At 29.8% G+C, this 19,388-nt stretch overlaps 2 protein-coding genes across 3 annotated transcripts in view; one reads left to right on the top strand and one right to left on the bottom strand.

The window, feature by feature from the left end:
- Positions 1-13,369, top strand: part of LOC124815218 (repetitive organellar protein) — a 36,952-nt gene extending 23,583 nt beyond the window's left edge. Inside the window, exons 5-8 of one of the 2 annotated variants that reach the window (XM_065816692.1) lie at positions 4,309-4,596; positions 7,866-8,327; positions 9,135-9,380; positions 9,650-13,369. In XM_065816692.1, the coding sequence (XP_065672764.1) occupies positions 4,309-4,596; positions 7,866-8,327; positions 9,135-9,380; positions 9,650-12,642 (3,989 nt within the window). In that variant the 3' untranslated portion in view covers positions 12,643-13,369. Of the gene's footprint in view, positions 1-4,308; positions 4,597-7,865; positions 9,381-9,649 lie in introns of both variants that reach the window. The other variant, XM_065816691.1, reaches the window with a different exon arrangement.
- Positions 13,370-15,879: 2,510 nt separating this feature from the next.
- LOC101237399 (uncharacterized) lies at positions 15,880-17,136 on the bottom strand. The gene is made up of 2 exons (XM_065815946.1): positions 16,994-17,136; positions 15,880-16,917 (listed from the first exon to the last, which is right to left on the bottom strand). The coding sequence occupies exons 1-2, from the start codon at positions 16,994-16,996 to the stop codon at positions 15,880-15,882; spliced, it is 1,041 nt and encodes a 346-aa protein (XP_065672018.1). The 5' UTR covers positions 16,997-17,136.
- Positions 17,137-19,388: the final 2,252 nt, after the last annotated feature.

The raw sequence follows: 19,388 nt of genomic DNA, 5'->3' as shown, positions 1-19,388 counted from the left end.
AAACTTGGAACAACCTTCCTTATGAACTAAAAGCTCTCAATTCATTCTCAACCTTTAAAACTAGATTATTCTAATTTTTATTAAAAAAATATAGTTAGTGTTTATAATTTCTATTACCAATTTTTGTTGTCTTTAGTATTTTTTTTTTTTTTTTTTTTTAATTTCTATCATATATTTTGTTGTCATTACTATTGCTTATTGTTATTTCTATATATATTTACATTACTATTATTAACTACTTTTAACTATTACTACTAATATTAATATTGTTATCATTATTATTATTATTATTTTTTTTATTATTGTTATTATCATTATTATTATATTATTATTGTTATTATTATTAGTGGTATTATCAACACCGTTATTTTTATGTTATAAAGTTATTATTAACATCGTTATTTTTATGTTATAAAGTTTATTATTTTTATTATATATTATGAAAATTAGCATTATATTTATTTGAATTAGATATTATTAACATTAGCAGGTGTTTACTTTATATTAGTAAATTTACTATTTGTAAACTTCCTTGAGTGTAAAATCTTATTTCAGAAATAAATTATTGATTGATTGATTTTCATCAATAAGCACCTCTGTATCTTTAATGAACTTTAAATGTTACTACTAAGACTACTATAACGGTAAAGAAACAGAGAAAAAAACTTAGAGCCTTAAAAAAAGGATTCAGTAAGAATCTTAAAGCAAAGCAACCTCAAGACTCATATGTTTCAGGAGGATTTTAACATGATTTTACTGTTTAAATCTGATTTTTTCTTTATTTTGTACTTATTTTTGTTTTTTCTGCAAGTTGAGTTTTTCATATTTTATCAAGATTTCAAAACATGATTTTTTCTGATTGAATAAAGCTTTTGTTCTGAAATTTTCAGAACATATTCCTAACAACATTAGAATTCATTTGACAGATAGATTTTATTTAATCATTTTTAAAACTCATTATTTTTAGTTTTAACTTCTTTAAACTGCTTGTAAATCGTACTAAATTTAACTTATCTTAAAAAAAAGGTCATATCTTTACATATAAAAGGACTAATTAAAATTCTATCTGTTAAATGGAGTAAAATAAGTTCATTAACAGATCTGCAAAGTTTGATTAATGGTTCTTAAGTCTAACTCAAGTTAACGTGTTTTGAAAACATAAAAATTAGATCTTTATTTACACTGTTTTTGCGCCATTATGGGTTTTTGGTAAAGTTTTTCAAATTTTTTTTTTGCGAAAACATTTCATTTCTCTTAGTGAAGCATTTCTGCATATTTTTAAAACTATTTTTTAAATCTTTCATGAAAAGTGTCTTTTTTGTGCTCTACCACCTTAATTGAAGCTAAAATAATGGGTTAATAAAAGTTTTCTGTGGCCTTAGTCGGCAAAAAAACAGATACGTCACCCCCTTCCCCTTTAAAATATTTTCAGAACGGCCCTGCAGACACTGTAACCTCTTCGGGACACTGCAGACACTGCAATCTCTTCGGCCCTGCAGACACTGTAATCTCTTAGGGACGGCCCTTCGCAGACACTGTAAACATATCAAGTAAGTAGGACTTCATTTTAGAAAATGCAAAGTATGATTCCATAATTCAATATTTTAATACGAAAACAATTCGTGTCGAGCAATCAGATGTGTGAAGTACATATCTATACGATACATATCTGTATATTTACATTTGACGTAAATTTTGAATCATTGTATGACTATCTTTTATATTTTACTTTGTGTTTGTCTGCTTGAATCATATTGAAAAGACTCGTACTAAAACTCTATCTTTGGGGGTGACGATTGTATCAACAATTGTAATTTATTTTTATAACAATTTATAATTGTACAATTACATTTATTTTTTTCTTTGTCAAATTTTTATTAGTTATAATTTCTATATACAGTCCTGTGACAATTTATTATGGCCACCCTTAATTTTTTACATTCTCAAGTTTCAAAGTCTATTATTTTTTTTTATGAAATATATACTCAACAGTAATTTTTATTTAAGAAATGGGTATTTTTTTGACAAATGAAAAACATTTAACAAATTTTATTATTTAAAAATTACTACAAATATATTCAAGATCATTATTTGGTAATTTTCCCTTTTGCCTCTATAATTGGTAGAACCATTTTTGGCATACTTTTGATACATTTTTTGTGCCATTTTCTGCAATCTTTCATTATGGTTCCAGTGGTAAACAATTGTTTATTTTATATACACTTTGTTTCTAATATTTTCTTTAGATATGGTTCTTTAGGAGCGCCCCAACATTTTCTAAAGGATTTAGGTCAGGAGAGTTTCCTGGCCAATCAAGTAATGGAATATTATGTTTTGATAGATATTTTTTTAACTGATTTAGCTGTGTGACATTGTGCCCAGCCCGGCATGAAGGGTTTTTTTTCCACTTGGACCCCATTCCCCTTATTACTGACCAGATTATCACAAAGATGTGGCGTTCTACAGTTTGAATGATGCAGTCTAATAAGTACTTTTCCTCTTTTGTTCTTTTTATGTATTTAGCCTTCTTTGTTAACACTTGGAAAGTACTCTCCTCGCTAAAGCATACCTTAAAATATTATACAAGAATTGTATCCTTGTATAATATTTTAAATCCTTAAAGAAAATCTTTAAAGTTTGATGTAAGAAAGGGAATATTTTAAAATCATTTGAAATAATTTTACTAATTTTTAATCATCTTCCGTTAAACTCCTTTACTTTTTTGCCCTCTCCAGCCTATTTTGCATCATATTTTGTGTCAGTTTAGACTTCTTAGCTGGATGTCATGAAATGTAACCAAATGCAGGCGACGTTGAACCATTCTCTTTCACTTTTTCACTCCAATTTGGTCCAGCTTTTCAGTTATTTCATTGTTGGTGCCCTGTTTATTTTCTAGAACAATCTTAATTAGCATTTGTTTTCCGCGTAGTGTTAGATTCTCTACTTTCCACACTTACCAACCCACTTTGATATCAAGTTCTCCATATTAACCATTTTTTGCGTATATTTTGTACAGACACCCGCAAAATACCACATTTTTTTGGCTATTTCTTGTTAGAAAGATTAGTATTTATTAAAAGTGTCCTAACTTCGGCAAACTTTTGTGGTAAAAAGTCTTTTTTTCTCCTTTAAAAACATCACATCAAATACAATTTATTTTACTTATTTTAAAACAAAAAAACATTTATTTAAATAAGTACAAATTTTCAAGAGAGAATATTTTTACTAAATTAAATAAATATTTTGAAGATAACCTAATAAAAGAGTTCAAAACTCTGGTAATAAAACTCAACTAGTGTACAGCAAAATGATTATAATTAAGATGACATCATACAAAATGGCTGTTAAAAGTGAAAGGATTGACAGCAGCAAAAAAAAAGCAATGATTTTATGAGTTAAAACTTTATTTTAAACAAAAGATTAATTAACAATAATGAGTTTTTTATTCTTCATATGAAAAAAATGAGATTAAATTTCAAAATAATTAAAATTCATAGGTGGCCATAATAAATTGTCACACAACTGTAATTATCTCACTCTAAATGACTATATTGCTCATCGTCAAAAAACACAGATTTCAAACAAAAAATTTTTTTTGTCGAGCAAACAATAGATTTTTTGTAGAGTATTTCTCATTTTGATTTCAAATATGTCACCATAACGTCAAAGTGTAGAGATAATCGGTTCAAATCATTAGTATTTGGAGTAAAATCCCTATTATTGTCAAAAAATATTTATATATCAGGGATTTTACCCCAAAAACTAAAGATTTGCACCCAAATATTTTTACAGCCTGACGTGATGGTGAAAAATCATATTGCATATTTGAAATCAAAATGAGAAATGTTCTATGAATAATGTATTGTTTGCTTGACAAAAAAAGGAATAATTTTAATTTAGAGTTTATAAGTACCAATTTTAAAAACTTTATCGAGATAACTTATTGATAATTTAGATGTTTTATTGTGATTTAAAAATTTATCTCCTGACTATTAATAATTGTATTATGTTTACGACGTAATGATGTATCTGGTGGAAACGAAATATCCGGTCAACTTTAAATTATGATTTCTCTAAAACCATGAAAGGTTTTTATTTTACGCTTTTTTTATACTATAAGTTATTTTCCTATAAGTTTAATTTAAAAAATTTTTAAGAAAAAAGGTGTTACGATTTAAGAGAAATTCTAATTTAAAGTTGACAAGATATTACCGTGTCCGCCCGATATGTTATCCTACTTCGTACTGCATGTACAACATTCAACATACTAAGCATGCAAAATACTAAACTTGTAAAAATATTTTTTAGAATTCAACTTCTACGAAACAATTGTTCCACCTCCACCTAATTCAGGATCAAACTTTCAAGTCCAAGAAATGCCAATGGGTAACTTCCAACCACCCAATATAGCATCAGCATCCGTAGCGGCGCAACGACTTGGTCAAACCACTCTTGGTAATGGGCAATTCATCCCAGGAAGGGAAACTCAAGCTTTCGAAGCACCACTTCAAACACCTTCATTGCCTAACATTGAGTCATTATACGGACCACAAAGGGAAGTGCAAGGTGTTCCTGCTGATGTCTACAGCCAAAACGGTAATACATTATGGGGTTTAAATAATCATTTGCCGAAACTAAGAAACGAAAACAATCAACCCCTAAATAATTTTGTCAATTTCAATCAACAAACTCCATACGAAAACTATCTTCCCCCATCTCCGCAATCTCAATTTCAGCCTTTTAATCAGTTTCCACCTTCTCCGCCTCGACCTTACACAAAGGCCCAAAACCCTAGTAATGCACATTCAGCGCCAAGTTTATGGAATTTTTTTCAAAGTATGGCGTTTAATCAACCAGGATTGCCTACAAACCCACAACAAATGATTCGAAACCAACCTCTTAAAAGTTTTAAACCTTTTTATGATAGACCGCAAACATATCCTACAGCTTTTGCAAAAAACAAAGTATTTAGCGCAGAAAACACAAAAGATGGTGTACAAATAACAGAAGAAGCAAAACAAAAATTTGAAAACTTAAAACATCTTTTCTCAATTATGCCTTTGAATGCAAAACAAAAGTTTACTTCTGATCAACTTCATGCACAACAACAACAACACCACCAACAACAACAGCAACAACAACAACATCAACAACAACAACAAGAAGAAGCTCTACGAAATTTGCACAGAAGTGTAAAGTTGGTAGATTTACCACCTTATGGAAATTTTGTCGGTGACAAACAAAATGTTGAAGGGATGTCACCTAATATTGAACCATCCACCTTAAACCCGCTAGGTTATTTTAAGCCTAGACCAATATTCGAACAACCAATACTTACCTCACCATCTAACGACAAGTTTTTGCCTGGTGTGGTTAGATCAAAAAATCCTGTAGACGAGACTGAAGGTCCCGGATTTTTAGTAAACTACCCTAAACCATCTTTATATGGTCAGTTACATAAAAAAAAACCAATGGAAAGGTTTATTAAACGCCCTCTCGTCAATGGAATATTTACAGTTCAAAAAGAACTACCAGTACAGCTAACTATTCCACATAATACCTGGTCGCCTAGTATAAAGAATAATCCAAGTGGTATAAATCAGCACAGGCATGCTTTACTTCACATTGAAAATAGCTATATTAAAAAAACAAATACACAACCTGGAACAAAAATAGACAAGCTAAGTCTTCAAAAGTCTGTTGAAGAACAGCAAGCTATAAACTCAAGGTTTAATACAAATAAAATTCATCTTATTGTTGAAGAACCTAGAACAGATCAAGCTTTAATAAGAGCAAAAGTGGCGAATCGCTACCAAGCATCTGTTACAAAGGCTAGACTACCTTTTGGAAAAATAAAAGGAAAGTCATTGCTTCCAGTATATAAAAAACCTTTGAATTCATTGCAAGCTCTATTGGTAAGTAATCCTCAGTTGTACAAAAGTTTTCTTAAACTATCATCAAAACCTCGGTCAAAAGAACATTTTTCTAGTTTGCACGCTTCATTTCTTACAAACAAACTTCCACAACAAAACAATTTAATTGAGCCGTTTAAATTAAATGGATTTAGACCTTTCATAAAAAGTAAACTGGCTTCAAAAGTTACAAATACAAATTCTTATTCATTAAAACCAATGAGTTTAGCAAAGTCTCCTAACCCTAGTTTCATAGGTTCGCGCAAACTTCCTTCTTCTATACTTCGGTTGAATCCTTTTCTAAACAATGCCTTGCTAAGAGACCGAGCGTTGACGGCATTAAGAAACAAAGTAGACGTATCAATTCCACAATCTTTAAGTGGGATATCAAAACCAGTTGTTTCTAAAAAATTTGGTTTAATGCAAAACGCTGCAAGCAATTCTCTATCACAAAAACACAGCTACGAGACCGCTTCATTGTTAATGTCAAACTTGAATTCGGACATATTAAAGCATAGTAAAATGTCTGCTTTTTTTCCATTAAAGAAAAACGTTATGACGATGAATAGCCCAGGTAATGTTTTAATTCCCAATGTCGGTAGCGATTCATACAAAAAGAGCCCTGTAAAAGTAGAAAAAGGTACAACAAGATACATAATTAAACCTCAACCTTTTCACACCGAAAAAAAACAAGATTTTGAAGGCATATGGGATAAACTGTACGAATTTTACTCAAAGAAAAAAAGTTACCTTAAAAAGGCTGATGAAATAACAGCGCAACAAAAAGCTAATACACGGTCTCTCGCAAATAATAGCATAAAAAGAAATGAAAAATTGCCGGGGAAAGCTAATACAATATCAGGGGTACAATACCAAACAAACTTAAAGAAAAATGCGGTAATAAACCAAAGAGAGAATACTCTAAAATTAAATGCTATACAAGTTCAACCAATCGACGAAAAAGAAACACAAACATATAATAATAATAATAAACGAACTCAAAAGAGTGAAAACAAAAATTCTATAGACGATAAAGATATATTCTTAAAAGCCATTACTCGTGATCCCCGACCTTGGGATAAACGAGCTAAAGTGACTTTTCAAATTTCTCGTAAGAGCTCTATTCCCGGTAAACCTAAAGTTGTAGGAGTTTGGGGAAGTCTTAAAAAAAGAAGAAAAAGGTTAACAAAACAAAAACGAAAAAAAAGGAGAGAAGTTAGAAGCGTCAGAGGGGTACGAATTAAATCAAAAAAAAGATCTATAATTAAATATGGCTAATATTTTTCACAATTAGCTTTTAAAATCTTATAAATACAAACTACGGCTTACAGCCTCGCGTACTTTTACTATGAATATGTATTTGGACCATATTAGGTCAAATCTTGATAACAAGATTACAACTTCAGCGTTGTCTTAACTAGTTGCGTATTGTTAAATAACCACCATATTTTGCATTCATCGATTTGACAGCCATGTTATTATTATTTTTTTATATTTTACATCGAGCTAAATTTTAGTTCTAAAATATGTATATTTTTTATTTCATGTAGAATATCTTTCCATAATCTTTAAAAAATCGTATATATACTTTTTTTTATTAGCGACTTTTAAAGGTTTTTTGAGTTTTGCGTTTTGAAGATTCTTTTTAAGATAACCGTTTTCAAAAAATAATAATGGAATGAAAGACTATTCTTTCATTCCATCATTATTGTATTTTAAAGTTGATAATTAAAAAATAATGGTATCAAGTTCTAAGCAACTCAGAAATTTCAACTTTTTTTTCAAGCTTTTGCATTTTTTTTATTCTAATGAAACATGTGCGCACTAAAAATTAGTGCTTTTTCACTCAAAGAATATGTACACAATTTTTCTACAATAAAAAACTAAAAGAATTTACTTTTTATTTCTCAAAACCCTTTTCAAACAATAATGCATTTTAAATTTTACTTGCAGGTTACGAAACACAACAGCAATACACAGCTAACATACCAAACGCCGCTAACCAAATGTCATTCACGACACCAATAAAACCTAATTATATACCACCACAAACATACAGATATACACATAACATGAAAGCATCTCAATTACAACAACCAAAACCCATGTACTACTCATACCAAGGTGCGGCTAAAAACGAACAACACGTAAAAGACATAGCGGGACCGTCATTACATGGACCGTCATTAGCTAATTACTTAGCTACTTTACAATCACCACCAGCTAGTATACCACCAGCTGCACAACAGTACCAACAAAAATATCAAACACAATCACAGCAGTATAATAAACAACAACAGCAACAGTATAAAAATCCACAGACTGGTGCCGGCAACCCGCATGGTTCCGGTCCTTCCGATCTACTTTATAACCATAAGACACTCTCCAATCCATCTGCCTTATTTGCACCTGAAGGTAAGCAGAGTTACTTTTTAAATCAAGTACCAGATGGTGATTCTGATTTAGTAAACTTAATAGATAAAATACCAGGTCAATATTTCATTCTAACTGACACGACCACTAACACTAACAATGACGACAAACCATTATTAAACAGTGTGGATTCAGACAAGGCAATAAACACACTATTACAAGCATCAACGCCAATATCGCCACCTTCGCCTAACAATCAAAATCAGTTTAAATTAGAAGAACCTCCGTTAACATATTTAGAAAATAAACTTTTAATGCCAGAATCGGATCCAAGTAACGGAAACAAGATATTACCAACGTTGCAAGAGCAGCAGCAAAATCAAGTACAAGAACAAACTTCTCTTGCAAACCAGGAACCTTATACAGGACTACAGCAACAACAAACAGTAGAACAACAACAACAATTGTTACTTGAACAAATAAAAAAATACCAAGAAGCACGATTACAAAATGGGGAGATGGCGCAAGGTGGTGATGTAGAGCAGAGTAATATTGAACAATCTCAAGATCAAAGTCAGACTGAACAAACACAAATTTCTCAACAAGAATATAAACAACAACCATTGACAAACCCAGATAAAAGTTCAGATTTTTACGAACAACAACAACAAATACATCAACAAAATCAAATACAGCAACAACAACAGCAACAACAACAGCAACAACAACAGCAACAACAACAGCAACAACAACAACAACAACAGCAACAACAACCGCAACAACAACAACAACAATTTCAAAACCAATATTTAAACCCTATCCAATTTGAAAATGTAGTTACTAATGTAGCTCAAGCGCAAGAAAAAATGTTTCAAGACACATCGGGTGTTATTCACTACTCTAAAAAAGAAGATATGCCTCAAGTGAACAATGTCAAAGTATCTTACGATAAAAGGTTGAACCAGTACCTTAACAGTGACAAAATAAAGGAGACAAATTATCCTAATCCGGCTCCGTTGGTTTATCACTTCGGAAACAGTACATGGCCTCACGAAAAAGTCAAGTTAAAACTGAGTTTTGAACCATCTGCAAATGGTAAGTTTTTAATTTCAAATAACAAATTAATTAATGAGACGTGGCTTAACAAAAAAAAAGGAAACATAACACTTTTTCTTCAGATATATTAGTTTATATTATATACTTTATATTTAATGCATACTTTTTAATTATGTTATAATTCTTATTTATTTTCATTAAGTTAATAGTTATTTTTGTTAAAACTATTATAAATATCTACAATTTTATGCAGGCGATTTTATGAACAAGAAAATAGAACAAAATAAAATTTTTAAAAAATATTTAAGGTAAATATGAAATGAAGGTAAATGGTCCATTTGATGTTTACGGCAAAAAAATACCAAAAGTAACTAGAAATGAAGTAAAAATGAAGAGTGTTGATTACGATCACCTTTCTGACGAAGACAAGTTAAAACTTTCACAACAAATAAATAGAGAAGAAATCATGGAAGATGCTCGTGAAAGTTACGACTCAAAATATTTACCCCCAACAAACAGAGGTTATAAAAGCCCTCCGTCATTTTTAAAATCTGACGAAACTGATGGAATACGAAGACCATTAGTTAGAGTAAACATTCCACGATACGCAAACAAATCGGTCGTTTTGACTAACATTTTACCTGGTTCAAAAAAAAGTCTTTCTATAAAGTTGCCTGTGAATGTTTCACTTGAAACAGTTTTGAAAAATATTTATAATCACATGTACGAGTACTATTTTCATAAAACACCGTCTGAGAGCAACACAAAGGAAGAAGCAACAGCTCGTAAAGTTATTCAAGAACTAATCAACAAGGATATGAAAAACATAAGTAACTATATATCAACACAAACCAAAGGATCAATTAACAACAAAATAAATTCAAAATTGTTTGAAACCTCTACTTTGCAAGGTGATCTTCCTGCATACGTTCGACCAAATACAATTGTAGAACCTAGTGAAGAGAATAATCTAAAGATTGAACCAATTCAGACAATATATTCATATAATAATGCATCAATAATAGAGCCAAATTCAGAGAACATAGAAAATGAAAACAAAATAGAGCAAGTCAAATTAGAAGGTTCTGAAAGCACATCTGCAACTCAGTCTGATCAAAGTATCTTATCTTCCAATGATCACGACAATTATAGAGATTCCGAGCAAGGAATAACCCGAAGTAATTTTCCCCCTTATCAGGAAAATCAACCATATACTCTAAAGCTTCGCGGTTCTTTAGAATCAAATATAAAAACGCTGGAGTTCATACATAAAAACAACTTGATCAATAACGATAACAAGGATTTGGTCAATAGTTTGTTGAGTCTACCTTTATCGGCGATTGCTGAAGAACATTATAAAAAATCAACTGTTGGTCGACAAAGCGTGCCTTTTGCATTTAATCCACAAACTTCTAGTATTAAACATCAAATTACTTCGCAACTGATTAACAATAGCACCGTAGATAAACTTCAAACTATAAACGGACTTGGTAAAAATCCCGTAAAATTTGAAAAACCTTACAAAGCAGTTCCTCTTCTGAAACCGTATAAACCGTTAAAAAATTTGAAAGATTACATTATGCCAATTTCAAATGAAGCAAATTATTTCCTAATTGATACAACAGGTGTTTCCAAAAACAAACCTATGATTATTGAAACAGTTGCTGAGTATTTGAAGAAAAAAAATTCTCACATGCAAAAAAGCCAAAGCCAATATAACGTTAAAGATTCTCATGTATTTAATCGTATGATATCTAAAAAGCCATCAGAAACATACAAAATCAATAGCAGAGCAAAACCTACATTCAAAACAGAATACAACAATAACAAAGAACACTACTTCAAACCTGTACAAAATCTACAACAAATATCTTTTTTAAATAAACAGCAAGATGTGCAAAGACCTTTATTCAATTCTCATGAAATCAAAGCAAATTCTTGGAGCTCAAACTTGTTCTTAAATTCCAAACCAAAATTTAAAATTCAAAAACCAAAAAGTTTTGACAACATCATTAGTAAAAATATTCAGCCTATGATTGGTCCTACTTTATCAGCATACGTGGGTAAACAAAATGACGACTCGTACTCAATAAATTTGCAAAAAGTAAGAGCGGATTTTTCAGATACCAGTTATCGCTCGGGAGTTAACTCAGTAGAACCAAGTATAAACAAGGCTAAAAGTTATAAAAATGAAGGTGATGATGTTATTATTGGAGAACCACGTGTTATTGGAGAATCTCCGGATATCAAGGAGCAACGTAATACGGAAATGTTAAATAAAGATGAGGCGCAAAGACCTTTTAAAAACGCAGATGAATTTTTTGGTAGCTCTATTATTGAAAAAAACACACTTGAGGATAATCAACGACCTTTTAATTTAAAAACACCAAAAAGCAACCATTTATATAGTGATAGTGCGAGATATAAAGGTAGCGTTTATACCTTAGATGAGGAATTAAAAGAAACAGAAAAAAAAAATGAAAAATCCAGCGATGCTTCTGAAAGCAATGACGAACAGTGGGATAAAAAAGTATTTGTACCAGGTTCCAGTAATATAATAGCCTCTCGTAATTTACCAGGTTCCAGTAACATAATAGGTTCTAGTAATGCACTAGGTTTTAGTGATGTACAAGATTTCAGAGACTTAGCAGGTAATCTACCACGTGAGGATAATGATATATCTAAAAAAAGTTCTATTCCTTCCAGTCCTCTATTTACAAATGATGAAATTTTAGATCAACGTAATCGTATTATGAGGCATAAGCTTGTTTTGATGAAGCGAGATAAAGTTTTAAACAAACGGATGAACAAAGAAGACGAGTATAGTATGAAAAACGTATCTAATACAAACAAAATGTCCGAAAACAAAGTTCTCGATAATTTAAACCAAGTTGATGAAAAAGTACTAAACGACAATTACCAAGATAACAAAACCCTAAGTAAAGATTTTAATGCAACGCAAAGAGTTTTGCAAAAAAGAGACGTTATCCAAAAACAGAAATCTCTTAGAGAAATTAAAACGAATAAAAAAAATACAATTAGACATACTTCTACAATGAAGAAAAAAAAGAAAAAAACGTTTACTGCACTTAATAACGAAACAACATTCAAAAGAGAAGATTCTGAATTTTCCAACTTTACATTTAATCCAAAAAAAAACGTAAGTCAAAATCTTTTTGACGATAGTGATATGGGACAATTGTTGCCAATGGAGAATGAAGACAACGGCTTATCAGCCTCACTGGAACCAGAAAAAAAAATCGTTATTAAAACAAGTGACATAACAGAAAGAGTTAAATAAAAACAAAGCTTATATTATCAAGACAACTCAATTTTCCAATTACAACTTTAAAACGAAACTTTATCTATGGAAGTGTTCTGTATTTAACATTAAGTTATTATCTCATTTAGAAATGGCATTTGATCAATGTAACAAGCGTGCACTTATCAAGAGGGCATTAAGTTATAATCTTTATTAGATACAACCCTTAATTAATACAGCCACAAATGAAAACAAAAAAATAAAGACATTCTTCTTTATGTAAGATTCAATCTAATATTGAATTTGCTAAATGAAACATATTTCATATTATCTGCTCAATTTGAATCAATGTATGAAATTTTTTATTAGTAACCGTGAGCATTCACTTAGTAAGCATTGAAACAATTAGTAAGCATTCGTAAAACTTTTGAAATGGTAAATAATAGAATGCAAATAGTTTGCTCTAACTTTAAATGTTAATTTGTAAATTATGCGTATATTCTGTTTAATTATGCGTATATTCTGTTTAATTATGCGTATATTTTGTTTGCGTTAGTCAAACTGTACTATATTTTTATTGAATTTCGATACTTTATTACTAATGTATATTTATAATAGGTTTATGTCATAACGTTTATTAGATATGTCATATAGTGTAATATTTAAATGTAAAAGATCACAAAAGTTTTTATAATCCACTATAACATTTATAAAGTATTAAAAATTTGTAAAAAAATGAAAGTAAAAAAGCAGATAAACCTAAAAACTGTTTTTTCTTTTTTTTCTAATTTATAATCTATAAATTACGTGGCTCTAACTCTGGTCCCAGCCAACACATGAGATTAATGTGATATTATTATGAGATGAATGCTTTGATATGAAGTAATTATTTCATTATGACATCATATTGATATCACAGCAAACTCTCCTACATGCTTATCATTGGATTATGATTGGCACCACAGCTTCGGTGATGCTCTTTATTTTTCAATGATTGAACACTGTGACAATTTTGCGAATCTATAGCCAATATTAAAAACCATAAAACCATAAAACTAAACCATGTTTGTTACAAAACCATAAAATTAAACCATGTTTGTTACAAAACCATAAAATTAAACCATGTTTGTTACAAAACCATAAAATTAAACCATGTTTGTTACAAAACCATAAAATTAAACCATGTTTGTTACAAAACCATAAAACTAAACCATGCTTGTTACAAAAAACAAAAAAAGTAAACTGTTTCGTACGCGTAGTTTTTATAAAAACTTTCTTCATAACGTCTATTATTAGTTTTAAAGTTTTGACTTAAAATTATCAAATATATTTTCAGTTAGCACTCATATTTGTATTATACAAATAAAGGAAAAAGATTATAACAAAAATAGATGGATGTTATAGGTGAGCTAAGGTGTTTATTAACTGTACTAAGTATATTCATTATCTTAACCACCTACATTAATACAAATATAAATAAATAAATATAAATAATTTAATAAGAAATGAAATATGACTACAATCATTATAATATTAACCATTTTTTTAAACAACGAATAAGATGACAAAATAGGAGGACAAAAATTTTTTTTATCAAAATAAAATTATACTTATCGCTTTCCTTACTTTCAATTTGTACCATGGCCTGTTTAAGTGAACGGTCTAATATTCCGCATTTTTGCCGTAATTTTAGAACGCCATTAAACAGAATAACTTTTTTTTATATATATAAAAAACAAAGGAAATAAACAAAGAAAAACATTTATGCGTATAAACACTTTTTATTCAAGAAAACAAAAAAATTGTTTAAAAAAAGATGGTCAGTGTTGCTAATAGAATCTTTTTTTGCAGCGTAACGACTTCGTGAACAGACGTGTTTTGCAGCGTAATGACTTCATGAACAGACGTGTTTTGCAGCGTAATGACTTCATGAACAGACGTGTTTTGCAGCGTAATGACTTCGTGAACAGACGTGTTTTGCAGCGTAATGACTTCATGAACAGACGTGTTCTGCAGCGTAATGACTTCATGAACAGACGTGTTTTGCAGCGTAATGACTTCATGAACGGACGTGTTTTGCAGCGTAATGACTTCGTGAACAGACGTGTTTTGCAGCGTAATGACTTCATGAACAGACGTGTTTTGCAGCGTAATGACTTCATGAACAGACGTGTTTTGCAGCGTAATGACTTCATGAACAGACGTGTTTTGCAGCGTAATGACTTCATGAACAGACGTGTTTTGCAGCGTAAAATTTAAACGAAAAAACTACTTAGTATTTTTAAGTTTTTAGTATTAAATTTAAACATTTCTCATTATCCGCATCAAAAGTTTTCATTCAAAAAGTAAGTTATCAATATATATATTATAATATATATTTATCTATTAATAATAATCTATTACAATGGATAAGAAAAATAATAGTGATTTTAAGAAAAATAACGACTCTAATATCGAAACAGATGAATTAGTTATATCAATAAATATGGTTCGTAAAATCTTTCAAGAAATGTTTATAAAACAACAAAATGACATTTTAAAAATTATATCTGGAAACCTAAAGTTAACAAATGACAGAATTGACATATTATTAAAAGAAGCAAATAATTCAAAAGAAAAATGCGATTTGTTAGAAAAGGAAAATGGAAAGTTAAAAGCCGAATTTAAAACATTATGTGAACGAATGAAAATCTTGGAAAATGTAAATAAAGATATAGAAGAAAGTTTAACGGTCACGCAGGACATTCAAGAAAAAAAAGTAACGGAGCTGGAAAAAAAAATTAATAATAAAAATAGCCTTAGTGGAGGTGAAAATATAAAGTTAAGGCAATTGGAGGACAGGCTTAGGAGAAACAATCTGCGAATTAATGGAATTACCGAAAACGAAAATGAAAATTGGGACAACACTGAAAAAAAGTAATAAGTTTATTTGAAAACAATCTTTCTCTAAGTAATATAAATATAGAAAGAGCTCATAGAACTGTTAAAAAGGATGGTAACAAATCAAGGACAATAGTCGTTAAACTACTTCATTATAAGGACAAAGTTAAAGCGTTGCATGCTGCTAAAAAGCTTAAAGGTTCCGGAATGTACATCAATGAAGATTTCTCCTTCGAAACAAATGAAATAAGAAAAAAATTAGTGGACGAAATGAAGTTACACCGAAAGAATGGTAAATATTCAATTATTATTTATGACAAACTTATTGTTAAAGAATTTAAAAATAAGCAACCCAGCTATTAAAAACTATATTCTATATTTTAATATTACTCTTATTTAAAATGGCTGACGATCCTTGTCATATTTTAAGCAAGAGATTGCACATACTATTATGGTAATAACTCCACAAATATTTCCACATGTCTGCATGGGATAATTTTCTTTGCAAAAAGAACTGCATTTTTTAACTCCATTCATGTGTGTCTTTGGATCATGACAATAAGTGATATTAAAGCTTTCACTTATGTGATACAATTTTCTGATTAATAATTTAGCTTTAGTTAAAAAATCATCTGGAGCTGTCCATCCTAAAGAATCTCCATAGTAAAAATTACCTTCAATACTATTATAAACTGCAAGTGTCCAGTGGCAACCTGCATTTAAATCTGTGCCAGAAAATGTTTTCTCATTGTTTCCTCCAACATTTATAATAAAGATCAGCTTTTCAGGGACAACAGTTATTCTTGATACATAATGCTCAATATTTCCTAAAAAGTTAAAATAAATTACCTTTGAATGGCCTTGAATAGAGTTTAAAATGCTAGAAATTTGCAGCATATAATCTGATGAAAGCCATCTAGCACAACATAACTCAGCTAAAGTATTAGGGTTCATCACATATTCTGATATTTCTTTGTTAGCTGGCCTTCTAAAAAGCACTTCTTTGAATTTTTCTATTAAATTTTGTGAAGGAAAAATACTGATTGATTTTGGTACTAACTTGGGAGAATTAAACCATGTTAGCTCTTGATCAACTGCTAGCTTCATTTCTTGAACCCTATGAAGAGCTATTAGATGCTGAACACTTTCATACATGAACTTTCCTAGATTGCATTCTATATAATGGATTCCACTCGCAATATTATTGCGCATAGATAGTTCAGTGGACCATTTCATTAACTGATGTTTAGGTGGTAAACTTTTAAGAGAAAATACATCATCAGTTATATCCACAGGAGAATGGCGTGTTTTGATAGAATAATCTTGAACAGATTTAATAAACTGTTTCTGTGACTCGCAAGCATTATGTCGATTATAATGGTTGATCGTAAGGTGATTAAGCTTTAACTTGTTTGAAGACAAGCTAGCAGATGCCTAAACAAAAGTTATGTCTTTTAGAAGAAGAAAAATTGCGTTATCTTTAATGAAATAAAACTGAACTAAAACTCACCATCGTTATTGCGTATTAGATACTAGAATCTAGTAGCGAGTTCTATCGCATTTATATTGTACATATATTATATATGTATATCCATACAAAGGCATAAACTTTTTTTAAATACGGCAACGAGAAAAAATTGTTTTTCGGACTAAGGAAAACACTCTGTTTTCATCCAATCAAAATAGGGAGCCATTCCTGTATTTAACGATTAGTCTCCTTAAAAAAACTTTGAACTTAATTCATTACTAACTAAAAAATCAATACTTTTAAAAAAACATTCTGATCCGGATATAAATTTTTTTAACAACGATTTAATAAAAAATATTAACCCATTATATTATAACGTAAATTCAAAAAATATAATTGAAGGAATGGAGAACGACTCGTTCTCTATTCTTCATGTTAATATTAGAAGTCTACAAAAAAATTTTGATTCATTAAAACAATTTTTGTATAAAGTTAATATGAATTTTCAAATTATTTGTCTCAGCGAGACATGGTGTGATGATAAAAATATCGAGAACAATTATAATTTCCACTTACCAAATTATAAATTGATTCACCAAATTAGGACCTCGGGCAAGGTAGGCGGGGGTTTGTGTATTTTTATTAAAAACTCACTATTGTACAAAATTAAGTCAGATTTAAGTTCAACCACTAATGATTATGAGTCATTGTGCATTGAACTCGTTAATAAAACCTCCAAAAATATAATAATCCATGCTTTATACAGACCACCTTCAGGTTCTATTAAAGTGTTTGAAGACCACATTAGAAACGTCATTAAGAATAATTATATTAAAAAAAAACTGTTTACATGGTTGGTGACCTGAACCTCAATATTTTGGATTATGACTCAAATAAAAACATTAAACAATTTTTTAACGTCATTTTTGAAAATAGCTACATTCCTGTCATCAACAAACCTACTCGCATAACCAACAAAAGTGAAACTTCGATAGATCAAATTATCACCAATGACTTCATAAATATAAAGATAAAAACAGGAATATTTAAAACAGATATTTCTGATCATTTTCCCATATTCATCGTTGTTCAAAAATATAATAAACGACTCTTCAGTTAACCATTTTCATGATCTTTTATCAAGTGTTAAATGGGATGACTTGTTATTAAATCTAAACGCTGATAAAGCCTACGATATATTTATATCAGAATATTATAAATATCATAACAAAGCATTTACTGAAATTACAAAATTAGTTAAATCAAAAACGTTATCAAATCCTTGGATAACTAAGGGTATCCTTAAATCTTCTAAAATAAAACAAAGATTATATAATAAATTTCTTTAAAAAAAAACCCTACGTAATGAAAGCAATTATAAAAACTACGAACGACTCTTTGAGTCAATTATAAAAAGATCAAAAAAAAACTACTATTCAGATCAACTAAAAAAGCATTCAAATGATCCTCAAGGTACTTGGCGCATAATTAACGAAGTTATTGGTAAAAATAATCCAGAGAGAAATAATTTTCCGAAAATTCTTAAATTCAAAGACAACTATGTTATAGAAAAAGAATTAGTGGCTGAAGTACTTAATAAATTTTTTATTACTATTGGTCCGTCTTTAGCATCAAAAATTGAATCCTCTAAGATCAACTTTGATGCATACTTAGTCTCTAATAAAACTAATATTATGCCTAATGATAATCTAACTGAAGAAGAATTACTATGCGCAGTCTCTTCGATTAAGCCCAAAAAAAGTATAGGCGTCGACAATATAAGTGGTAACATCATTATAAATTCAATAAAACTGATTACAATCCCGCTTTTGTGTATCTTCAACTTATCTTTAAAAGAGGGAGTTTTTCCAGAAAAAATAAAAATTGCTAGGGTGGTCCCTATTTTCAAATCAGGCGATCCTAATGACGTTACTAATTATAGGCCGATCTCTGTTCTTACATGTATTTCAAAAGTTCTTGAACGAATTATGTATAATAGACTCTATTCTTTCTTAATCCAAAATAATATTTTGTACAATAAACAATTTGGTTTTAAATCTGGTCATTCTACTGATCATGCAATCTTACATCTTGTCCACGATATATTTAAAGGCTTCAATGAAAAAAAATATACTTTAGGTGTTTTCATAGATCTAAGTAAAGCCTTTGATACTGTCGATCATTTAATTCTTTTGTCCAAACTCGAGTTCTATGGCATCAAAAATTCTAACTTGGCTTGGTTTAAAAGTTACTTGTCTAATAGGAAGCAATTTATTTCTTACGATGGTGGTAAAACGGATAATATGATTATTACATGCGGTGTTCCCCAGGGATCAGTTCTAGGGCCCCTTTTGTTTCTAATTTATGTCAATGACTTATATAAATTTTCTAATATTTTAAACACAACTTTATTCACCGATGATACGAATTTGTTTAA

Source organism: Hydra vulgaris, chromosome 13, assembly GCF_038396675.1.
Source record: "Hydra vulgaris chromosome 13, alternate assembly HydraT2T_AEP".
NCBI lineage: Eukaryota > Metazoa > Cnidaria > Hydrozoa > Anthoathecata > Hydridae > Hydra > Hydra vulgaris.
Note: the sequence above shows the minus strand (reverse complement) of the source record. Positions and strands in the feature narration are given on the sequence as shown.